The sequence below is a fragment of the Coregonus clupeaformis genome, unplaced genomic scaffold (assembly GCF_020615455.1).
Source record: "Coregonus clupeaformis isolate EN_2021a unplaced genomic scaffold, ASM2061545v1 scaf1885, whole genome shotgun sequence".
NCBI classification, from domain to species: Eukaryota; Metazoa; Chordata; class Actinopteri; order Salmoniformes; family Salmonidae; genus Coregonus; species Coregonus clupeaformis.
The window spans coordinates 14,958-38,908 of record NW_025535339.1 but is presented as its reverse complement, the minus strand read 5'-3'; the positions used below and the strand labels follow the sequence as shown (position 1 = coordinate 38,908).

General features: G+C 43.2%; 1 protein-coding gene and 1 long non-coding RNA gene across 2 annotated transcripts; both read left to right on the top strand.

Annotated features, from left to right (window-relative positions):
* The first annotated feature begins 1,257 nt into the window (after nt 1-1,257).
* Nucleotides 1,258-23,617, top strand: LOC123487914. The gene is made up of 3 exons (XR_006659905.1): nt 1,258-1,440; nt 22,290-22,387; nt 23,442-23,617. It is a non-coding gene; the product is annotated as an uncharacterized LOC123487914 (long non-coding RNA).
* On the top strand, nt 8,058-9,728 carry LOC123487913. The gene is made up of 2 exons (XM_045218894.1): nt 8,058-8,362; nt 8,695-9,728. Exons 1-2 carry the CDS (start codon nt 8,175-8,177, stop codon nt 9,344-9,346), a joined length of 840 nt encoding a protein of 279 aa, XP_045074829.1. The 5' UTR covers nt 8,058-8,174; the 3' UTR covers nt 9,347-9,728.
* Nucleotides 23,618-23,951: the final 334 nt, after the last annotated feature.

Here is a 23,951-nt window from a genome sequence, read left to right as displayed (position 1 = left end):
ACAGTGCATTCGAAAAGTATTCAGACCCCTTGACTTTTTCCACATTTTGTTATGTTACAGCTTTATTCTAAAATGGATTACATTTGGGTTTTTCCCTCATCAATCTACACACAATACCCCATAATGACAAAGCACAATACCCCCCAATAAAAAATAAATAAATACAAATACAAAAAAATACAACGAAATACAAAAAATACAAAAAATATTGGGTGGTTGTCCCACTGGCTATCATAAGTTGAATGCACCAATTTGTAAGTCGCTCTGGATAAGAGCGTCTTCTAAATGACTTAAATGTAAAATGTAAAAATGGTTGTCCTTCTGGAAGGTTCGCCCATCTCCACAGAGGAACTTTGGAGCTCTGTCAGAGTGACCATCGGATTCTTGGTCACCTCCCTGACCAAGGCCCTTCTCCCCCGATTGCTCAGTTTGGCTGGGCACACATAGGCTAAATAGGTAGTTTATCGGTTGACATTATTTTGGAGACAAAATAAACCGATAATTAGCATAGGCCTTACTATTTAAACACTCACTGCTGTGAATGTTGTATTGGACTCAGAGGCTTACCAATTTCGATAGGCCCCATTTCTTAGCCTGGTTGCCAGTCTGTTTCTGCTCTCTTTTTGGAATTGTCATGCCAACATGAGTAAATGTTTAGCTTCACAATGACAATGGAGTAGGCTAGAGGACCACAATGGAAACAAGTCTTGACTTTTTATGTGTATATAATGATCGGCAATTTTGGTAAATGTATCTGCCTGGTTAAAAATGTGTATGTATTTTAAATGGTCAAATCAAATGAAAAATCATATCAAATCAAGAGCACAAACTGGGATCATCAATCAATCAATCAAATGTTATTTATAAAGCTCTTTTTACATCAGCAGATTTCACTAAGTGCTATACAGAAACTCAGCCTAAACCCCCAAACAGCAAGCAATGCAGATGTAGAAGCACAGTGGCTAGGAAAACCTCCCTAGGAAGGCAGAAACCTAGGAAGGAACCATTGATGACCAGCAGGGTCAAATAATAATCACAGTGGTTGTAGAGGTTGCAACAGGCCAAAGAGTTCTTGCCACCCATTTCTCGATTGGGCCAATAGACTAGCCTATAAATAATCAAATATAACGGCGAGGCCCCATAACCTACTAGGCCTACTAATACAACAATTCCATCACTTGATGGCGCTGTATACCACATGACCGAATGCATGTGACCATATCAAGAGGCGGGGTTTGAATATGACAATTTAGCTAATGCAATGTAACCATCTCAAGTGTCCAAGACAACTGACTGTAAAACCGCAGACTAACTTGGTAACCAGCCCTCGTTTTAACTGCTCACCACAAATGCAACAGAAACGGATATCAAATGGGAGAAAACATATTGTCAACGAAACGGAACCGCTGAGGGGACAGGGCCATAGAACAGTCATATGAGGTGCGTAGCTCGTGTGGTGTGCAACATCAGGAGAATCTTACTGTATACATGGTTTGGATGGTTATTAAATGCGAGAAGTGTATTTTATACCGGGCAATGTGTTTTAGGTCAGATTTATGAGCCCAAGATTCATAAATCTGTCCGAGATTAGGCTGATGTGGTCAGGACACTGGTGAGAACGGGGTTTATCCCAAATACCCCGTGGTTTTTTCTCGTTGAACTATCCGCTGCCTTGTTGCTAGGAAACCTTTGACAGCTCTGAGATTTCAAAGTGATAGTGAATGACCAAGGGCTGCGGACTCCTCCGCTGAAACATCTCGAGCGCACTGATTATATGCTCACCACCACCAGCCTGCTTTTATCTAATCTACCGCGCGTGCTTGTCATGCGATTTAAATTGTAGACTAGGCTATCCATGTGTAAACATGGCCATATCATGTTAACCATCAAACATCGTTAAATTCGCGAGTTATGTATGGACACTATGTTTGGCAATAAAATATGGTACAGCAAAGTAGGTGAGCATATACCTAGCCTAGGCTACTTGTCCAAAGCTTGAAAAACTAGAAGTGTAATATTTTCAATGGAGCAGCGTAAAAGGCAGGAACTGGACAGGACAGGTGTGTAATGTAGTAGCCCATCTCTCTCTCTCTCTCTCTCTCTCTCGTTCTCTTGGTGCCAATGGCCAGGCATCTGAAGGTCACTCTGTCAACCAGTGGTGTAGGCAGAAATCTATTGATGGCAGGGCCTGCAAAAATGTAGGTGGGCCAAAATTTAGGCACTCAAATAATCATGAAATTATCACAAAAGCATAGTGTATCCTACCTTAATGTAATTGATCGCACACAACAAACCATCTAAAATGTATTTTCACATTACAGACCAAATAGTATTGTAAGCCTATGTAAATCCATGACTCTTGCATTTGACATGATTTAACTATGATTTGATGGCAATGAGAGGACATGTAGCTCCTGCAATGCAGCAAGTGGCAGCCAAAATCACTATGTCCGCCCTGTTGCCACGTGGAGATGTGCCCTTCTACATTATCCAGAGCAACAAAGCTGAGCTCTCTTGGACAATGTTTACCTAAAGAACCACCACAGTGATATTCACCCCCAGCTGATGTATGACCTAGTACATTGGAACAAACAGGGTGTCAAGGTCTTTGCTAGGACACTGAAAGAAACTGCTCTGGGACAAAGCAAAAACCAAAATAAGAGGAACTCTGCCACACATCCTCCAAGATCATGACCACCAGCCACCCAGAGAGACCAGCACCACTCTACACCACCGGGAAACATCCAGAGAGGCCAGCTCCACCCTACACCATCGGGCCCCATCCAGAGTGGCCAACACCACCCTGCACCATCGGGCCCCTTCCAGAGAGCCCAACTCGACCCTAAACCACCAGGCCCCATCCAGAGAGGCCAGCTCCACCCTACAACATCGGGCCCCTTCCATAGTGGACAGCACCCCCCTACCTCACTACCTCCCATGCGAACAGGAAAACACCCTAATCAGAAGAGACCAACAGTCCAGCAAGACAGCTATGCAGAAGTGTCACGAAGAATAGAGCACCCTGCTGCAGCTGAGCTCAACCAGATAAGGCATCTGCTGAACATTATTTGCAAAAAAAATCAGATATAGAATTATTAGAAATACAGCCTATAATAATGATGAGTTCAGTTTTATATAAGCTACCCAGGAAACGGTTAAAGTTAGCTCATATACAGTTGATGTCGGAAGTTTACATACATTTAGGTTGGAGTCAATAAAACGTGTTTTTCAACCACTCCACAAATGTCTTGTTAACAAACTATAGTTTTGGCAAGTTGGTTAGGACATCTACTTTGTGCATGACACAAGTAGTTTTTCAAACAATTGTTGTAGAATAATAGTGAAGACATCAAACTATGAAATAATACATATGGAACCATGTACAGTGAGGGGAAAAAAAGTATTTGATCCCCTGCTGATTTTGTACGTTTGCCAGAAAAACGCATGTCAAAAATGTTATAAATTGATTTGCATTTTAATGAGGGAAATAAGTATTTGACCCCTCTGCAAAACATGACTTAGTACTTGGTGGCAAAACCCTTGTTGGCAATCACAGAGGTCAGACGTTTCTTGTAGTTGGCCACCAGGTTTGCACACATCTCAGGAGGGATTTTGTTCCACTCCTCTTTGCAGATCTTCTCCGTCATTAAGATTTCGAGGCTGACGTTTGGCAACTCGAACCTTCAGCTCCCTCCACAGATTTTCTATGGGATTAAGGTCTGAAGACTGGCTAGGCCACTCCAGGACCTTAATGTGCTTCTTCTTGAGCCACTCCTTTGTTGCCTTGGCCGTGTGTTTTGGTTCATTGTCATGCTGGAATACCCATCCACGACCCATTTTCAATGCCCTGGCTGAGGAAAGGAGGTTCTCACCCAAGATTTGACGGTACATGGCCCCGTCCATCATCCCTTTGATGCGGTGAAGTTGTCCTGTCCCCTTAGCAGAAAAACACCCCCAAAGCATAATGTTTCCACCTCCATGTTTGACGGTGGGGATGGTGTTCTTGGGGTCATAGGAGCATTCCTCCTCCTCAAAACACGGCGAGTTGAGTTGATGCCAAAGAGCTCGATTTTGGTCTCATCTGACCACAACACTTTCACCCAGTTCTCCTCTGAATCATTCAGATGTTCATTGGCAAACTTCAGACGGGCCTGTATATGTGCTTTCTTGAGCAGGGGGACCTTGCGGGCGCTGCAGGATTTCAGTCCTTCACGGCGTAGTGTGTTACCAATTGTTTTCTTGGTGACTATGGTCCCAGCTGCCTTGAGATCATTGACAAGATCCTCCCGTGTAGTTCTGGGCTGATTCCTCACCGTTCTCATGATCATTGCAACTCCACGAGGTGAGATCTTGCATGGAGCCCCAGGCCGAGGGAGATTGACAGGTCTTTTGTGTTTCTTCCATTTACGAATAATCGTCACCTTCTCACCAAGCTGCTTGGCGATGGTCTTGTAGTCCATTCCAGCCTTGTGTAGGTCTACAATCTTGTCCCTGACATCCTTGGAGAGCTCTTTGGTCTTGGCCATGGTGGAGAGTTTGGAATCTGATTGATTGCTTCTGTGGACAGGTGTCTTTTATACAGGTAACAAGATGAGATTAGGAGCACTCCCTTTAAGAGTGTGCTCCTAATCTCAGCTCGTTACCTGTATAAAAGACACCTGGGAGCCAGAAATCTTTCTGATTGAGAGGGGGTCAAATACTTTTTTCCCTCATTAAAATGCAAATCAATTTATAACATTTTTGCCATGCGTTTTTCTGGATTTTTTGTGTGTTATTCTGTCTCTCACTGTTCAAATAAACCTACCATTAAAATTATAGACTGATAATTTCTTTGTCAGTGGGCAAACATACAAAATCAGCAGGGGATCAAATACTTTTTTCCCTCACTGTAGTAACCAAAAAAGTGTTAAACAAATAAAAATATAATTGATATTTGAGATTCTTCAAAGTAGCCACCCTTTGCCTTGACAGCTTTGCACACTCAACTTGGCATTCTCTCAACCAGCTTCATGAGGTAGTCACCTGGAATGCATTTCAATTTACAGGTGTGCCTTCTTAAAAGTTAATTTGTGGAATTTTTTTCCTTAATGCATTTGAGCCAATCAGTTGTGTTGTGACAAGGTAGGGTTGGTATACAGAAGATATCCCTATTTGGTAAAAGACCAAGTCCATATTATGGCAAGAACAGCTCAAATAAGCAAAGAGAAACAACAGTCTATAATTACTTTAAGACATGAAGGTCAGTCAATACGGAACATTTCAAAAACCATCAAGCGCTATGATGAAACTGGCTCTCATGAGGACCGCCACAGGAATGGAAGACCCATAGTTACCTCTGCTGCAGAGGATAAATTCATTTGAGTTACCAGCCTCACAAATTGCAGCCCAAATAAATGCTTCACAGATTTCAAGTAACAGACACATCTCAACATCAACTGTTCAGAGGAGACTGTGTGAATCAGGCCGTCATGTCGAATTGCTGCAAAGAAACCACTACTAAAACACCAATAATAAGAGACTTGCTTGGGCCAAGAAACATGAGCAATGGACATTAGACCGGTGGAAATTTGAGATTTTTGGCTCCAACCACCGTGGCTTTGTGAGACACGGAGTGGGTGAACTGATGATCTCCACATGTGTATTTCCCACCGTAAAGCATGGAGGAGGTGTTATGGTGTGGGGGTGCTTTACTGGTGACACTGTCTGGGATTTATTTAGAATTCAAGGAACACTTAACCAGCATGGCTACCACAGCATTCTGCAGCGATACGCCTTCCCATCTGGTTTGGGCTTAGTGGGACTATCATTTGTTTTTCAACAGGACAATGACCCAACACACCTCCAGGCTGTGTAAGGACCAAGAAGGAGAGTGATCGACTGCTGCATCAGATGACCTGGCCTCCACAATCCCCCGACCTCAACCCAATTGAGATGGTTTGGGATGAGTCGGACCGCAGAGTGACGGAAAAGCAGCCAACAAGTGCTCAGCATATGTGGGAACTCCTTCAATACTGTTGCAAAATCATTCCAGGTGAAGCTGGTTGAGAGAATGCCAAGAGTGTGCAAAGTTGTCATCACTTTCTTGGTTACTTCATGATTCCATATGTGTTATTTCATAGTTTTGATGTCTTCACTATTATTCTACAATGTAGAAAATAGTAAAAATAAAGAAAGACCCTTGAATGAGTAAGTGTGTCCAAACTTTTGTCTGGTACTAATATATATATATATATATATATACACAGTATAATCAAATGAAGTTTTATTTATATAGCACATTTCAGACATGAATGGAGGTGTGTTGGGTCATTATCCTGTTGAAAACCAAATGATAGTCCCACTAAGCCCACTAATGCGCTTCACAGGAAAAAACTAATAAAAAAACAATAAAATAAAAACAGAAATATTTACTACACAACAAACATAAGAGGATAAAAAATAAAAACATAATAATAAAAACATAAAAACTGGCAAACTGAAAAAAGAAAGAAAAAGCACCCTAAGGAAAAGCAAAGCTAAAAAGGTGTGTTTTAAGATCCTTTGAAATATGTCCACAGTTTCAGCCCCCCTCAGGTTCTCTTGTCTTCCAGAGACTGGGGGCATAGCAACTAAAGGCTGCCTTTCCATGCTTCTTGGTCCTAGGCTTTGGGATAGTTAAAAGGCCAGTGCCAGAGGACCTGAGCTACCTACTGGGTACATAACTCAAAAGCATGTATGATATGTATTGGGATGCACAATCATGGGTTGATTTAAAAACCAATAGAATAATCTTAAAATGTATTCTAAAACGCAGGCAGCCAGTGCAGAGACTTTGAAACCGGTGTAATGTGTGCATCATTCTGTATGTTTTGCAGGTAACCAATGGCTTTTTTGGGTAGACCAGACAGGAGAGCATTACAGTAGTCAAGCCTGCTTGTAATAAAATCATGGATGAGTCTATGTTTCAGCCTGAGATAGAAACGGCTCCGGTGACACAGAAATGTAAAGTTGTGTATAGTCTTGGTAGCAGTGAAAATCAATGCTGTGCTTTCTGATAACGCTGAACAGTACCGGACCCAAAATTTAACCTTGTGGAACGCCACATGTGATATCTATTTTCTTTGAGTTATGTTCACCAAGGGTGACAGTCTCGACCTGTTAAATAGGTCCTAAACCAATTTAGAACTGGACCGGAGAGGCCAACCCACCTGCAGCACTTAAATCCAGACTCCTCTGTAGCTCAGCTGGTAGAGCACGGCGCTTGTAACGCCAGGGTAGTGGGTTCGAACCCCGGGACCACCCATACACAAAAATGTATGCACGCATGACTGTAAGTCGCTTTGGATAAAAGCGTCTGCTAAATGGCATATTATTATTATTATAAATCCAAGAGTACAAGGACAGAGAGCTGTTTGGCATATGTGTTGGCTCTAAGATCATTTACCACTTTAACTAAGGCTGTCTGTGCTGTGGTGGGCACGAAAATCAGGTTGGAATTTTTTAGAAATACAGTTGGCACTTCAAAAATAATTTAGCTGTTTGAAAACCAATTTCTTCAGAATTTTACTTAAGAATGGAAGGTTGGAGATTGGAGCTGAAGGATCTAGATTACTTTTCTTCAGAAGGGGTTTCACCATAGCAGTTTTTAGTGCAGTGGGGAAAGTGCCTGTGAACAGGGAGTGATTAACAATAGCTTGCACTTCCTAAAATATGCAATTAAAAACTGTTTTGAAGAAGGTTGTGGGGATAGGATCAAGATGATAACAACAACAACAAACTGCGTCTTACCATTGTTGTTTTTGTTACCAAAGTAGTGTCTGATCGAATAAAACCACTTGAAAAGATACTCTAGTGTCTCTCTCTCATTCTGAGTCGATTTCAATGAGTTTCCATCGTTTTACATGGCCAAGAATGTGTTTGAAGATGAAGTCAGTAGTTTGTTTCAATCACAACAGGCACTGTTTTGTCGCCATCTTCTGGATATATGATGCAATCCCAGTAGCTTGTAATTGTGCTAATTTAATTATACTGATCCAGAGCTTTCGATAGAGGGGTCACATGTCAAAATTGACCAACCGGTTGTTGAAATATCTAAGTGCGCACCTCATTGTCTCATATTAGTTGACTTGTTGCATTACGCAGAGCGCACAACAGCACTTCAATTTCGGAGGTAAAACGCAACGTTTATAAAAAATATGGCAGGCTCTAGTAACAAATATACAGTTACAGAGGCGTTATTAATTGTAACAGATGAAAGTTGGACTCCATGTATCCCCATTGACTCTGAATCGGACGATGAGGACCTGCTTAGACCGGACGAACCAGACCCCAACGACGAGAACGACGGTTATCGTGTCCAGGGCCCTACTCAAGCATCAGAAGAGTATGTAATCCCATTGTTATTTATTACTTCTAATACTACTATTACTAATTTATTGTATGAGTACAAAACATACATTCTAAAATATCTATTTGAGTAAATGAAGCTCAACATAAGTTAGCGCTAGCTTAGCTTAGAGGCCCACACGCAAGTTTACTTACAATAGAATGCTATGTGTATTATTTATTGTCACTGAATTATCACTTTAGTCAACATTCTCATAGTTCTAACTATTTATTTTATATATCTGACTGTTTTATGTCAGATTTGTCAATGAATGAATACAAGTGTGATTTAGTCATGATTTTCTTTTCTCTTTTGTCTTGTTTGCACAGTGAGGATTATAGGGGTGATGAGCCACAGCCAGAGCATCTGCCTCCTCAGCCACAGCTTCCCCTTCCTCAGGCAGAGCCTCCTCTTCCTCAGTCTGGCCGCTTGTCTAGACAACGCACTTCTGCTCCCCTCCCTCGGCCACAGTCTTCATCGGACACTGAGTCCCCTGTAAAGAGCCCTCAACCCAAAAGAAAAGGGAAAGCTTTCTCAAAGTCAGCGCATCCAAGTAAGCGTGGTGGAGGTAGGCCTGCCACTCCAAGAGTCGGGGAGGAAGAAGAGGAAGAAGAAGATAGGTGGCATAATAGAGAAGAGAATGATGAACGACCAGACCCAATCTGGTTTATGCCCACCAGAGTCCCAGGCCCGACAATCGACACCGCTGCGTCATGGTCTCCCCTTTCACTCTTTCAACTGTTTTTTAGCACTTCGGTTGTCCGCACAATAATTTGCAACACTAATACAAATGCTGCCAAAAGACTGCAGTCTGGACTGAAATTCGCTTGGATACCACTAACGATGAGAGATTGTTACATTTTCCTGGCAATTCTGCTATACTCAGGGCTTGTCTCTGTACACGAGAGGGGCACCTACTGGAGGAAGGAATGGCCATATAATTTCCACTTCCCTGGAGACACTATGACACGAGACCTTTGAAGCAATCATGTGGTCACTGCACTTGAGCAAACCAGAAGACGATGAAGCCAACAACACTAAAAAAGGCACTGCAGAATATGATAGACTTTTCAAGATCAAGCCCCTGTACACTGAGCTTACCAATGCCTGCAAATCACATTTCCAGCCATACCAAAACATCTCCATAGACGAAAGGATGGTGGCATCCAAGGCGAGAATAAGTATGTGGCAATATATGAAAGCAAAGCCCACTAAGTTGGGGTATATATTATTTGTACTAGCTGACTCTCATACTGCTTATACGTGGAATTTTTTTGTTTATGAAGGCAAGAGTGTGTTCACACTGTGATGAGTGTGATGGAAGGAGTCAGGAGCAGGAGGGTAATCACTGAATACAGAGTTTATTCCGTCTTTACACACAAATGCGCTGGAATAGCGACAAATGAAACAGGCACAGGGGAAACTATCTACCCTGGCAATACACTGTAACGGTAGATCCAACAATACATAGGCACAGGGGAAATAACTACCCTGGCAACAAAATGGTACGAGTAGCTCCACCGAGCTCCACTACTCTCGCAATTAAACAATCACCCACAAGGACAAGGGGGCAGAGGGAACACTTATACACGGACTAACGAGGGGATAAGAACCAGGTGTGTGTAATGACAAGACAAATGGAATGATGAATATAGGAGCGGCAGTGGTTAGTAAGCCGGTGACAACCAGCGCCGAAGCCTGCCCGAACAAGGAGGGGAGGCAGGCTCGGCGGAAGTCGTGACACACACCAGGCCAGGGACTAAGCTACACTTCAGTTATGGACTTGATGCCATTCCCTCTACTTGGTGGGGGCTATACACTTTTTGTAGACAATTTCTATTCTAGCCCTGCCCTTTTTGAGGAACTACGTAGAATTAACACTGGTGCCTGTGGGACGATTAGAACGAACAGGATTGGTTTCCCACAAACCAAAAGGAACAACCTCCAAAAAAAGCAGAAAGGGGAGATTTGCGGTGGATACGCAAAGGAAATGTATTATTTGTAAAATGGATGGACACACGTGAGGTAACCATGTGCTCTACTGTACATGAAGAATTTAGTGGACAAACTGTCAAAAGGAAGGTAAAAGAGGGTGGTGTATGGCAGACTAAAACTGTGCCCGTCCCAGATGCGGTAGCCGACTACAACCGGCGCATGGGTGGAGTGGATTTATCCGACGCATTGATTGGATACTACAGTGTTCACCACAAGACGATGAAATGGTATAAGACTTTTCTTTCTCATTTTGTTGATATTGCTGTTGTAAATAGTTTCCTACTTCACAAAGAACTCCATAAGAACAACCCCACTAAGCCGTACACACAGAAGAAGTTCAGGGAAAAGCTACCACAGAAATGGTGAGCTTTGCTAAACAGTCTGAACCGCAACCTCCACCACGACCACCACCAACATCCTGCATGCCAGAATACTATGGTGATGATGCCAGCAAAGACAGGAAGAACTGTAGGAGATGTCTGGATGTTGGCATCCCCAAAGTGAAAACACCTTTGTACTGCAGGAAGTGCCAAGTCCCTTTGTGCATTACATCAAAGCGTAACTGTTTCAAGGATTGGCACGACAGCAAGATTTAGGGTGAAAAGGTTATACATTTTGTGTGACAACCCACCCAAGGACACCATATCATTGTTTATAGTTTTGGGATGTGTGGACCTTTTGTTTTTACATTTGTTGTTTATAGTTTCTAATAAATCTGCTCAGTTTGGAGTCAAACTTCCCATTGTATGGTTTATTTTAATGGGAACACGTATAGAGGTCTGGGAGAACATTGGAAACAACATCAAAACAGTTGTATTTTGATGGAATGTACACATATAGTGATATGTTAGTGAAATTAAATGACTTTTGCTGTCTGGTACATGATATAAAAGTCAAATGGCACTGATGGTGCCCAAATGTCTCCATTTGCTAATCTGCCTAAACATACTTCAACTAAAACCCCAACAACGTTGGTTTACTTTACTTTATTGGCATCAAACTTCACATAAGTACTCATCAGATATTGGGCTATGGTCCCATGGTGTTTAGGGGCTGCAGCTGCATAAATCAAATAAAGCATTCCCTATAAAACCTGAAGTTACTTTCAGGCGGAATCAAAACCTCCCAATTTATGCTGTGTTCTAGCTTCATGTACTCTGACACAGTAATACCCACATTAACTATTTCACTTCAAGATACATCTCACGTGTTACCTTTCTTTTGCTACCAAGATTATGTTTATAGCCCTTGTCGTTTTGGAGATACAGTGAGGGAAAAAAGTATATGATCCCCTGCTAATTTTGTACGTTTGGCCACTGACAAAGAAATTATCCGTCTATAATTTTAATAGTAGGTTTATTTGAACAGTGAGAGACAGAATAACAACAAAAAAATCCAGAAAAACGCATGTCAAAAATGTTATAAATTGATTTGCATTTTAAAGAGGGAAATAAGTATTTGACCCCCTCTCAATCAGAAAGATTTCTGGCTCCCAGGTGTCTTTTATACAGGTAACGAGCTGAGATTAGGAGCACACTCTTAAAGGGAGTGCTCCTAATCTCAGCTTGTTACCTGTATAAAAGACACCTGTCCACAGAAGCAATCAATCAATCAGATTCCAAACTCTCCATCATGGCCAAGACCAAAGAGCTCTCCAAGGATGTCAGGGACAAGATTGTAGACCTGGAATGGGCTACAAGACCATCGCCAAGCAGCTTGGTGAGAAGGTGACAACAGTTGGTGACGATTATTCGCAAATGGAAGAAACACAAAAGAACTGTCAATCTCCCTCAGCCTGGGGCTCCATGCAAGATCTCACCTCGTGGAGTTGCAATGATCATGAGAACGGTGAGGAATCAGCCCAGAACTACACGGGAGGATCTTGTCAATGATCTCAAGGCAGCTGGGACCATAGTCACCAAGAAAACAATTGGTAACACACTACGCCGTGAAGGACTGAAATCCTGCAGCGCCCGCAAGGTCCCCCTGCTCAAGAAAGCACATATACAGGCCCGTCTGAAGTTTGCCAATGAACATCTGAATGATTCAGAGGAGAACTGGGTGAAAGTGTTGTGGTCAGATTAGACCAAAATCGAGCTCTTTGGCATCAACTCAACTCGCCGTGATTGGAGGAGGAGGAATGCTGCCTATGACCCCAAGAACACCATCCCCACCGTCAAACATGGAGGTGGAAACATTATGCTTTGGGGGTGTTTTTCTGCTAAGAGGACAGGACAACTTCACCGCATCAAAGGGACGATGGACGGGGCCATGTACCGTCAAATCTTGGGTGAGAACCTCCTTCCCTCAGCCAGGGCATTGAAAATGGGTCGTGGATGGGTATTCCAGCATGACAATGACCCAAAACACACGGCCAAGGCAACAAAGGAGTGGCTCAAGAAGAAGAACATTAAGGTCCTGGAGTGGCCTAGCCAGTCTCCAGACCTTAATCCCATAGAAAATCTGTGGAGGGAGCTGAAGGTTTGAGTTGCCAAACGTCAGGCTCAAAACCTTAATGACTTGGAGAAGATCTGCAAAGAGGAGTGGAACAAAATCCCTCCTGAGATGTGTGCAAACCTGGTGGCCAACTACAAGAAACGTCTGACCTCTGTGATTGCCAACAAGGGTTTTGCCACCAAGTACTAAGTCATGTTTTGCAGAGGGGTCAACTACTTATTTCCCTCATTAAAATGCTAATCAATTTATAACATTTTTGACATGGGTTTTTCTGGATTTTTTTGTTGTTATTCTGTCTCTCACTGTTCAAATAAACCTACCATTAAAATTATAGACTGATCATGTCTTTGTCAGTCAGGCAAACGTACAAAATCAGCAGGGGATCAAATAATGTTTTCCCTCACTGTATACTCTATTCAATTTGGGCATGCATTTTCGAGGCAGGCACTTTAGCCAGGTGCCTAGTGATGAAGAGGTTAACTATGCCGCAAACTCATCACATTTAGATGTGGAGGGAAGTTCACAGGTTTGTGGGGGTAGGATTTATCAGGCCATCAATTGTCGAGAAGAGCACTCTCAAATTATTCAGATTATTAGTGATCAAGTTAGAAAACTGAGCCCGTCTGGCATTTCTAATTGCCTTGTTATATATGCCAAGTTGCTCTCTCAGAATATCATAATGGACCTGCAACTATGACTTTTTCCACTTCCGCTCTGCCTTTCTGCAATTTCTCTTTAATTGATTTGTTTCCTCACTCAGCCAAGGGGCTCTCCATTTCGATGAGTCCTTTTTCAACCTTACTGGAGCAATGGCATCAATGGTTGCCCTTAATTTGCTATTAAAGTTATCAACTAAATCATCACAAGAGGAAGGCAGAATAGGTGATGATGTATTGTTCATACACTCAATAAAATCTGTAGCAACTTCAGAGGTAAGATAGCGTTTCTTAATAATGCGTGCAGTATTACCCTGTGCTATGGGCAACAAGGTAGTAAAAAATACACAGTGGTGATCAGATAAAGCAATATCAACAATAGAGGATATGTCAATAGAAAGCCCCTAGGTAATAACCAGGTCCAGAGTATGGCCACGGTTATGGGTGGGCCCAGTAACATGTTGGATAAAGTCCATAGAGCTCAAAAGATTAATACATTTAGTGGCCTTGGAGTCAGTCTCTTTGTCAACATGAGTATTAAAGTCGCCAACACAATGGTTTTATCATAGTTCTCAAGGACAATAGTTCAGAGAAATTAGTAAAGAAAGTGACATCATTTGAGTCAATTGGAGGTGTACCTGTGGATGTATTTCAAGGCCTACCTTCAAACTCAGTGCCTCTTTGCTTGACATCATGGGACAATCAAAAGAAATCAGCCAAGACCTCAGAAAAAATATTGTAGACCTCCACAAGTCTGGTTCATCCTTGGGAGCAATTTCCAAACACCTGAAGGTACCACATTCATCTGTACAAACAATAGTATGCAAGTATAAACACCATGGGACCACGCAGCCGTCATACCGCTCAGGAAGGAGACGCGTTCTGTCTCCTAGAGATTAACGTACTTTGGTGGGAAAAGTGCAAATCAATCCCAGAACAACAGCAAAGGACCTTGTGAAGATGCTGGAGGAAACGGGTACAAAAGGATCTATATCCACAGTAAAACGAGTCCTATATCGACATAACCTGAAAGGCCGCTCAGCAAGGAAGAAGCCACTGCTCCAAAACCGCCATAAAAAAGCCAGACTACGGTTTGCAACTGCACATGGGGACAAAGATCGTACTTTTTGGAGAAATGTCCTCTGGTCTGATGAAACAAAAATAGAACTGTTTGGCCATAATGACCATCGTTATGTTTGGAGGAAAAAGGGGGTGCTTGCAAGCCATAGAACACCATCCCAACCGTGAAGCACGGGGGTGGCAGCATCATGCTGTGGGGCTGCTTTGCTGCAGGAGGGACTGGTGCACTTCACAAAATAGATGGCATCATGAGGAAGGAAAATGATGTGGATACATCAGTCAGGAAGTTAAAGCTTGGTCGCAAATGGGTCTTCCAAATGGACAATGACCCCAAGCATACTTCCAAAGTTTTGGCAAAATGGCTTAAGGACAACAAAGTCAAGGTATTGGAGTGGCCATCACAAAGCCCTGACCTCAATCCTATAGAAAATGTGTGGGCAGAACTGAAAAAGCGTGTGCGAGCAAGGAGGCCTACAAACTTGACTCAGTCACACCAGCTCTGTCAGGAGGAATGGGCCAAAATTCACCCAACTTATTGTGGGAAGCTTGTGGAAAGCTACCCGACTCGTTTGACCCAAGTTAAACAATTTAAAGGCAATGCTACCAAATACTAATTGAGTGTATGTAAACGTCTGACCCACTGGGAATGTGATGAAAGAAATAAAAGCTGAAATAAATCATTCTCTCTACTATTATTCTGACATTTCACATTCTTAAAATAAACTGGTGATCCTAACTGACCTAAGACCATTTTTACTAGGATTAAATGTCAGGAATTGTGAAAAACTGAGTTTAAATGTATTTGGCTAAGGTATATGTAAACTTCCGACTTCAACTGTACGTTGTAAACGTTCATTCATAGGCTAGGTTGTAGCAACCTCATGATGGGTATAGGGAAAATGTGAGTATCATGTAGTAAGTAGCCTAAACCTATCCCTGTTACATTGAGCTGGGTGAATGGTATATGAATGACAGTCATCCAATATGCTATAATAGAAATAATGCCATGCTCATAAAAAAAAGAATCGTCCTCCCTCATCTTAAACGGCACCGACTGCCACTGCATCAGATATGTGCGGTATCCCTTAGGGCAGTTGCCTTGGGCCGTTACTCTTCTCTATTTTTACAAATGATTTGCCACTTGTCTTACAAGAAGCTAAAATGACTATGTATGCTGATGATTGCACACTCTACACATCAGGACGTTAGTCAGTGTCAGAGTGGGTATTTTGAAAAATAAACTGGTCTTAAATACTAAAACCAAAAGCATTGTATTTGGTTCAAAGTATTCTCTTAGACGTAAACCTCAACTGGAGTTGTACATAAAGGGTGTGACCATTGAACAAGTTGAAGAAGCTAAACTCCTAGGAGTAACATTGGATGGTCAATTATCATGGTCAAGTCATATTGACAAAGTTGTTGTGAAGATGGAGAGAGGTATGTTATTATGGACATTGGTGTTGACCGTGACCTTTTATCCTCTTGTGATGTCATCACCCAGAATTGGCACAGCATTAATGGAACACTACCTCATGTTGAGTTGGGTATATCGCTCTCCTGTTTTCTACCTTTTGTACATGGCTGTACCCTTTTATTTTGTAGTTTGCAAGTAAAGGCAATGAACATTGAAACGCGTGTGGATAATCCTTGTAAAGCTACCACATCTTTTTGGCGATGAGGATAAAACTTTGAGGTCAGCTGGTACGTGATGTTGCGCTAGCTAGCTAAGAAACCGTGAGTTAGCCATCAATTTTTTTGGAGAGCAGGAGCCGCCGGAGGGAATCGCCGAAGTTGAGAATCAGCAGCAACAAGTGGAAATCGCTAACGAGAATCAAGGAAAAGTTTGCGTTACAATGGCAATATTTGGGACTATCAATGAGTTTTTGGAAAAGAACGAGGACAGAATATGTAAAAAGGTTGGAACACTTTTTCTTGGCAAATGGAATTACAGATGAGACTAAACAGCGCTCTATTCTCTTGAATAATAATGGCACCGGATGAGATGGCTGCCCCCTAACCAATTGTGCTATTATGTGTGTTTCTTTGCGTTATTTGTAATTTATTCTGTACATAATGTTTCTGCCACCGTCTCTTATGATCAAAAAGAGCTTCTGCATATCAGGACAGCGATTACTCACCTCGTATTGGACGAAGATTTTTTCTTCAACAAGTCGGATGCGAAGGATATTCTACAGACACCCGACAAGGCCCAAATCCCTGTCATTCGCATGAGAAAGAGATGGAGATATCGTGGACGTAGGTCGGGGTGCTTTGTAAGGATCCGACGGCGAACAAGTTATATGCCTCTACCATCAGTCCTATTAGCCAACGTACAATAATTGGAAAACAAAATAGATGACCTACGATCACGGATATCCTACCAACGGGACATTAAAAACTGTAATATCTTATGTTTCACCGAGTCGTGGCTGAACGACGAAATGGACAACATACAGCTGGCGGGATATACGCTACATCGGCAGGATAGAACGGCTGACTCCGGTAAGACAAGGAGGCCTGTGTCTATTTGTAAACAAATAGACCTCCTTTACTCCATACACAGAGACGCGTACAAAGCTCTCCCTCGCCCTCCATTTGGCAAATCTGACCATAATTCTATCCTCCTGATTCCTAATTATAAGCAAAACCTAAAGCAGGAAGCACCAGTGACTCGGTTAATAAAGAAGTGGTCAGATGACGCAGATGCTAAGCTACAGGACTGTTTTGCTAGCACAGAATGGAATATGTTCTGGGATTCTCCCGATTGCATTGAGGAGTACACCACATCAGTCACTGGCTTCATCAATAAGTGCATCAATGATGTCCCCACAGTGACCGTACGTACATACCCCAACCAGAAGACATGGATTACAGGCAACATCTGCACTCAGCTAAAGTGTAGAGCGGCCGCTTTCAAGGAGCGGGACTCTAACCTGGACGCTTATAAGAAATCCAGCTATGCCCTTCGACGAACCATCAAAGAGGCAAAGAGTCAATACAGGACTAAGTTTGAATCGTACTACACCGGTGTCCACATCACCAACAAACTATCATGGTCCAAACACACCAAGAGGGCACGACAAAGCCTATTCCCCCTCAGAAAATATTTGGCATGTGTCCTCAGATCCTCAAAAAGTTATACAGCTGCACCATCAAGAGGAGCATCCTGACTGGTTGCATCACTGCCTGGTATGGCAACTTCTCGGCCTCCGACCGCAAGGCACTGGGCAGGGCAGACTGGGCAGGGTAAGTTCAAATCGAAGAAGCTGCAGCCAGCAGCGCACCATCTAGAGAGCACAGAAGAAGAGGATTGTTCCTACAACATGTTTAATGTAAGTGAGCCGCGCGAGGAGCCTATCTATGATACAGTGGAGGTAGATGGAAAAGAGATGAGGATGGAGGTTGACACAGGGGCCTCTCCATCTGTCATAAGTGAGGAGACCTACAGAAAGACCTGGGACTCAAAATAGGCTCCTGCCATCACACCGGCAGGGATCAGACTGCGTATGTACACTGGAGAGACCATACCATTGCTGGGGGCTCTAGAGGTGGATGCAACAGCCAGGAAGCGAGAGCACAGCTCCTGGTGGTTAAAGGGAATGGGCCTAGTCTACTAGGGCGTGACTGGCTCAACAAAATACAACTGAACTGTGGTGAAATAAAACACACACAAGTGACTGGATGTCATTCAAAAGTACTCTGAGGTTTTCAGAGATGAACTGGGCATGCTGCAGGGTCCTGTTCGTGGATCCTCAAGCAGAGCCTAGTTTTTTCAAGCCCAGGACAGTAACCTACGCCATGAAAAAGAAAGTGGAGGATGAGTTGGAGCGGCTGCAAGAAACATCATTACACCCAATCAGTTCTCCCGCTGGGCAGCTCCAATCATTCCCGTTCTGAAAAGTGACGGCACGGTGCGTATATGCGGGGACTACAAACTCACCATTAACATGGCCTCCAAGCTGGACACTTACCCGCTGCCGCGGGTGGAGGACCTGTTCGCGACGCTTGCAGGAGGAAAGACATTTTCAAAGCTGGACATGAGCCTTGCCTACCAACAGCTCCTCCTGGACGAGGAATCATAAGAGTATGTTACAGTCAATACTCACAAAGGCTTGTTCACATACAACCGCTTGGTTTTCGGGTTGGCATCCAGTCCGGCCATTTTCCAGAGGACAATGGACAATCTGTTGCAGGGGATCCCTCATGTAGCAGTGTACCTGGACGACATCCTGGTTACAGGGGAGACGGAGAAGGAGCACCTCCGCAATCTGGACCAGGTGTTAAAAGAGACTCTCTGAGGCAGGGCTGTGCCTGAAGCGTAGCAAGTGCACCTTCCAAGCACAGAGCGTGACATACCTAGGTCACAAATCACAGGGTCTGTGTCCTGTGGTGGACAAAGTCAGAGCAATTAAGGATGCTCCAAACCCCAAGAACGTGTCCGAGCTTAGGTTGTTCCTGGGCATGGTGAATTACTATGGTAAGTTCCTCCCTGAGGTCTCAACAGTGTTGGCTCCACTGTACCAGATGCTCCACAAAGACTGTAATTGGAAGTGGGGACCAGCACAAAAGAAGGCTTTCAAGGAAGTAAAGGCACTACTACAATCAGCACAACTGCTGGTTCACTTCGACCAATACAAAGAGATCATCCTGTCATGTGACACCTCGCCCTATGGCGTCAGGGGCAGTACTCTCTCATCAGATGGAGGATGGGTCAGAAAAACCTATTGGATTTGAATTGCGCACACTGAGAAGGGATATTCACAGTTAGAGAAGTAAGTTCTAGCCATAGTCTTTGCTGTAAAATGTTTTTATCAGTACCTCTAAGGTCATAATTTCACCATATGCACTGACCACAAGCCCCTGATGAGCCTTTTCAGTGAATCAAGATGTATTCCTCCCATGGCTTCAGCAAGGATACAGCGCTGGGCTCTCACACTTTCAGCTCACTAATACACCATTGTGTACAGAGCGGGGAAGGACAACCAAATTACACTGTCTACATCCGCAACTTCACAAGCAGCCAACGCTGGTTGCCAGGTATCATTCTGAGTCAGAGTGGTCCCGTCTCCTTTGTAGTCAAACTGACTGATGGTCGAGTCATACGCAGACACCAGGACCACATCCGGCTACGCTATGACAAATAAAATGTATTCAGACAAAACAGCTGTGGGGGGTAGTGCACAAATGGAAACACCACAGGGAACAGTTTCTGAGGAACAGGGGCATTCAGTGGCTCCAGGAGAGGATGATGGACTGTCTCTTACCAACACCCGACCCACTCCAGTGCCCTCAGACCCAGCTCCACTGGGACACGCCTCACCTGTGTCTAGTGAAACACCAGGAGTACTGCGCACATCACAGGCTCCTGACAGACTGACTATAATTGAGACTAGGAGACTCATGGTGTTAGTTTTTGAATAGCAGACATAGTTGAAAGAAAAAGGTCTGTTATCTTTGTTTGTTTACAGTTGCAGTAACACAAGCACAAGTTCTAAAGTATTGTAAAGAAAAGAAGAGGAAGCACTGTTGTTGTTTAGTTGTTGACTTGTATACTTAATGTATTTTCCTCGCAGGAGGATTGAAATTAAGGGGGAAGAAGTGCTATAGTGTGGACACTATATAAATAATTCCTACTGAATAGGTGGTGTACTTAACTGCAGTATAGTATTATTACTATTCATGGGAGCATGGTTATTATGGACATTGGTGTTGACCGTGACCTTTACCCTGCTGTGAAGTCATCACCCGGAGTCGGCACAGCATCAACGGGACTAACCACTTGTATAATCTATTTGCATACACTTCAAACATACATACATAACCCACCAGACACGCCACTACAAGTTTCTTCATGATACACAAACCAAAAACAATCAGTTATGTATAGAGCCATATCATTGTGGAATGCTCTGCCACCAGAAGTTACTCGGGCAAAAAGCAAGTTTAGCTTTAAAAAACAGATAAAAACATGTATCACAGCGCCACTGTATATACTGAGTGTACAAAACATTAAGAACACCTTCCTAATATTGAGTTTCACAACCCCTTTTGCCTCAATTCATCGGGGCATGGACTCTACTAGGTGTCGAAAGCATTCCACAGCGATGCTGACCCATGTTGACTCCAATGCTTCCCATAGTTGTGTCAAACTGGCTGGATGTCCTTTGGGTAGTGGACCATTCTTGATACACACGGGAAACTGTTGAGCGTGAAAAACACAGCAGAGTTGCAGTTCTTGACACACTCAAACCGGTGCGCCTGGCACCTACTACCATACCCTGTTCAAAGGCAGTTAAATATTTTGTCTTGCCCATTCACCCTCTGAATGGAACGCATAAACAATCCATGTCTCAATTGTCTCTAGGCTTAAAAATTATTATTTAACCTGTCTCCTCCCGATCATCTACACTGATTGAAGTGGATTTAACAAGTGACATCAATATGGGATCATAGCTTTCACCTGGATTCACCTGGTCAGTCTATGTCATGGAAAGAGCAGGCGTTCATAATGTTTTGTACACTCAGTGTATATGAATAGTGTGTACATTTTATTTTTGTTGTCTCTTGGTGACTTTCCTATATGTAACTCTTATTTATTTAATGTGATATCTTATGTTGTTCTTGTCTATAACTGTTCTGTATTTCGTTATGTATTTGTAAGTTTTATGTGGACCCCAGGAAGAGTAGCTGCTGCATGTGCAGTAGCTAATGGGGATCCTAATAAACTAATCTAAACATGCGACTTTCATAGACACATAATAAACCATAGGCCTAGCTTAATTAATCAGACTATGAGACTAGGACATAATGCCCTGATATGACTTGGCTCAGTGACATAGGAGAGAGTAGGCTAGGCTAGGCGGCCACAAATGTAACCATTTAATCACTGGCACGGAGGCCAATCAAAGTAGATCAGGTTTGCATTAGCTTACATGCTGCATATTAAACAACATCAAAGGAATGGTAAATTATAGCAGTATGCTAATTAATACACATAATAATAGTCCATACTATAGCCTATATAGACTAGAACAGTGGCCAACAACCTTCTCTTAGTCAAGATCACTTTCTGAGTCAAAATGCAAGCCAAGTGCAATTCTCTGCTGGTGCGCGGGACATCAAGTGCAAATGTATTGTGTGATATCAATTAAATAATCAATAGCCTATAGGGCCTAACTATAGTGCATGGGCGGAGAACCACGAGGCAAAGTTATATTTCCAATTACATTTGCTGTGGGCTCGTGGAAGCTGCTGTAGACACGGTGATCTAAGCTATCTGATTGGCCAGCAATATGCCTACACGTGCACCTGATTTAGCTCTCTGGGCAGATAAAAGAGTTATGCCATCTGCAGATGCACAAATATCCCAATGAAACGCTAAACTCTCACCATTACAATAACTGGGGCGGTTAGCATTTTTGGGGGGAGATATGATATTTGTGTGTCTAACTTTCTCACTCATCATTATTCACAATTCATTCAGGATTATCCGTAATCATGGTAGCATCCACATTAATGTAGAAGTGTTAAGAAACATTATATGCTTAACCACAGTGTCAGTAGGAAGCTCAGGTCGTGGTCCTTCTTTGCCGATGGCTAATTCACACAGTGTCTCTTCTTCATTCTCGCAGTGACGTAGATTCAAGTGGATTTTCAGTCTGCTTTGTATTGGGGGGTTAGCAGTTAGCTGACCAAATGGATTGTTTGAAATGGACCTTGTCTCTTTCTCTTTCCAGGCTAATGCATGAAGTAACTGCAGCCCTCAGGAATCACAGAATACTGTTCCACCTCTTCTCTCCTTCTCCGGGAGCATGCCATCTGAACCTTGTGTCAGGTAAGAGCTGGTGAATCTGTGTGCACACACATACACACACACACACACACGTGAAACATACACACACAAGTACAGTACATCACTGGGGCCAAGCTTCCTGCCATCCAGGACCTCTATACCAGGCGGTGTCAGAGGAAAATTGTCAAAGACTCCAGCCACCCTAGTCATAGACTGTTCGCTCTGCTACCGCAAGGCAAGCGGTACCAGCGCGCCAAGTCTAGGTCCAAAAGGCTTCTTAACAGCTTCTACCCCCAAGCCATAAGGCTCCTGAACAGCTAATCAAATTGCTACCCGGACTATTTGCATTGTCCCCACCCCCACCCCCAACCCCCTCTTTTACGCTGCTGCTACTCTCTGTTTATTATCTATGCATAGTCACTTTAACTATACTTACATGTACATATTAGCTCAATTACCTCGACTAACCGGTGCCCCCGCACATTGACTCTGTAACGGTACCCCCTGTATATAGCCTCGCTACTGTTATTTTTACTGTTATTATACTACTTTTATTTTTTACTTATCTATTGTTTACTTAACACTTATTTTTCTTAAAACTGCATTGTTGGTTAAGGGCTTGTAAGTAAGCATTTCACTGTAAGGTCTACATCTGTTGTATTTGTCGCATGTGACAAATGTTGACAATGTTGAACTACAGCTGCTGGGCCTTGGAGGTGGCCATTATGGGGCTCCAGTGCTTTACCACCCACCCTGAGAACGCACACACACACACACACACACACACACACACACACACACACACACAGACTTGTGTTCAAATACTACAAATACTAAATACTATTGAAGGTGACAGAGTGTTGGGCGAGTGACGAAAGGTCACTGATTCGAATCCCTGACCTGAATAGGTGAACAATCTGTCCATGTTCCCTTGAGCAAGGCACTTAACCCTAATTGCTCTGTTAAGTCTCTCTGGATAAGAGCGTCTGCTAAATGACTAAAATTAGATGAGCAGAGAGACAAGAAAGGTGATGATGAGAGAGACAGAGATTTTCCCCCAGCATTTACTGATGTCTCTCCATTTCTCTCCCCCCAGTGGGAAGGAGCTGGTAACAGACCAGAGGCTATGCCAGTCCAAGTCTCACCAGGACTCCGTCCTCTCCGCCCTCAACCAGCAGAGGAAGGACGGCCTACTCTGTGATGTCACCCTGGTTGCCGGCGACCAGAAGTTCCACGCCCATAAAGCGGTGCTGGCGGCGTGCAGTGATTACTTCCGGGTGAGTTTGGACCTGGGGAGAACACTGCACTCTTAGAAAAAAGAGTGGAACCCTTTTGGGTTCCATGTACAGTCGTGGTCAAAAGTTTTGAGAATGACACAAGTATTGGTCTTCACAAAGTTCGCTGCTTCAGTGTTTTGAGATATTTTTGTCAGATGTTACTATGGTATACTGAAGTATAATTACAAGCATTCCATAAGTGTCAAAGGCTTTTATTGACAATTATATTAAGTTTATGCAAAGAGTCAATATTTTTGAACATTGCATTTTTGGCAGGCAATTGTTGTTTTGGCGGACGGTTGTTGTGGTTGGTCCTGTGTTCTCCCTGG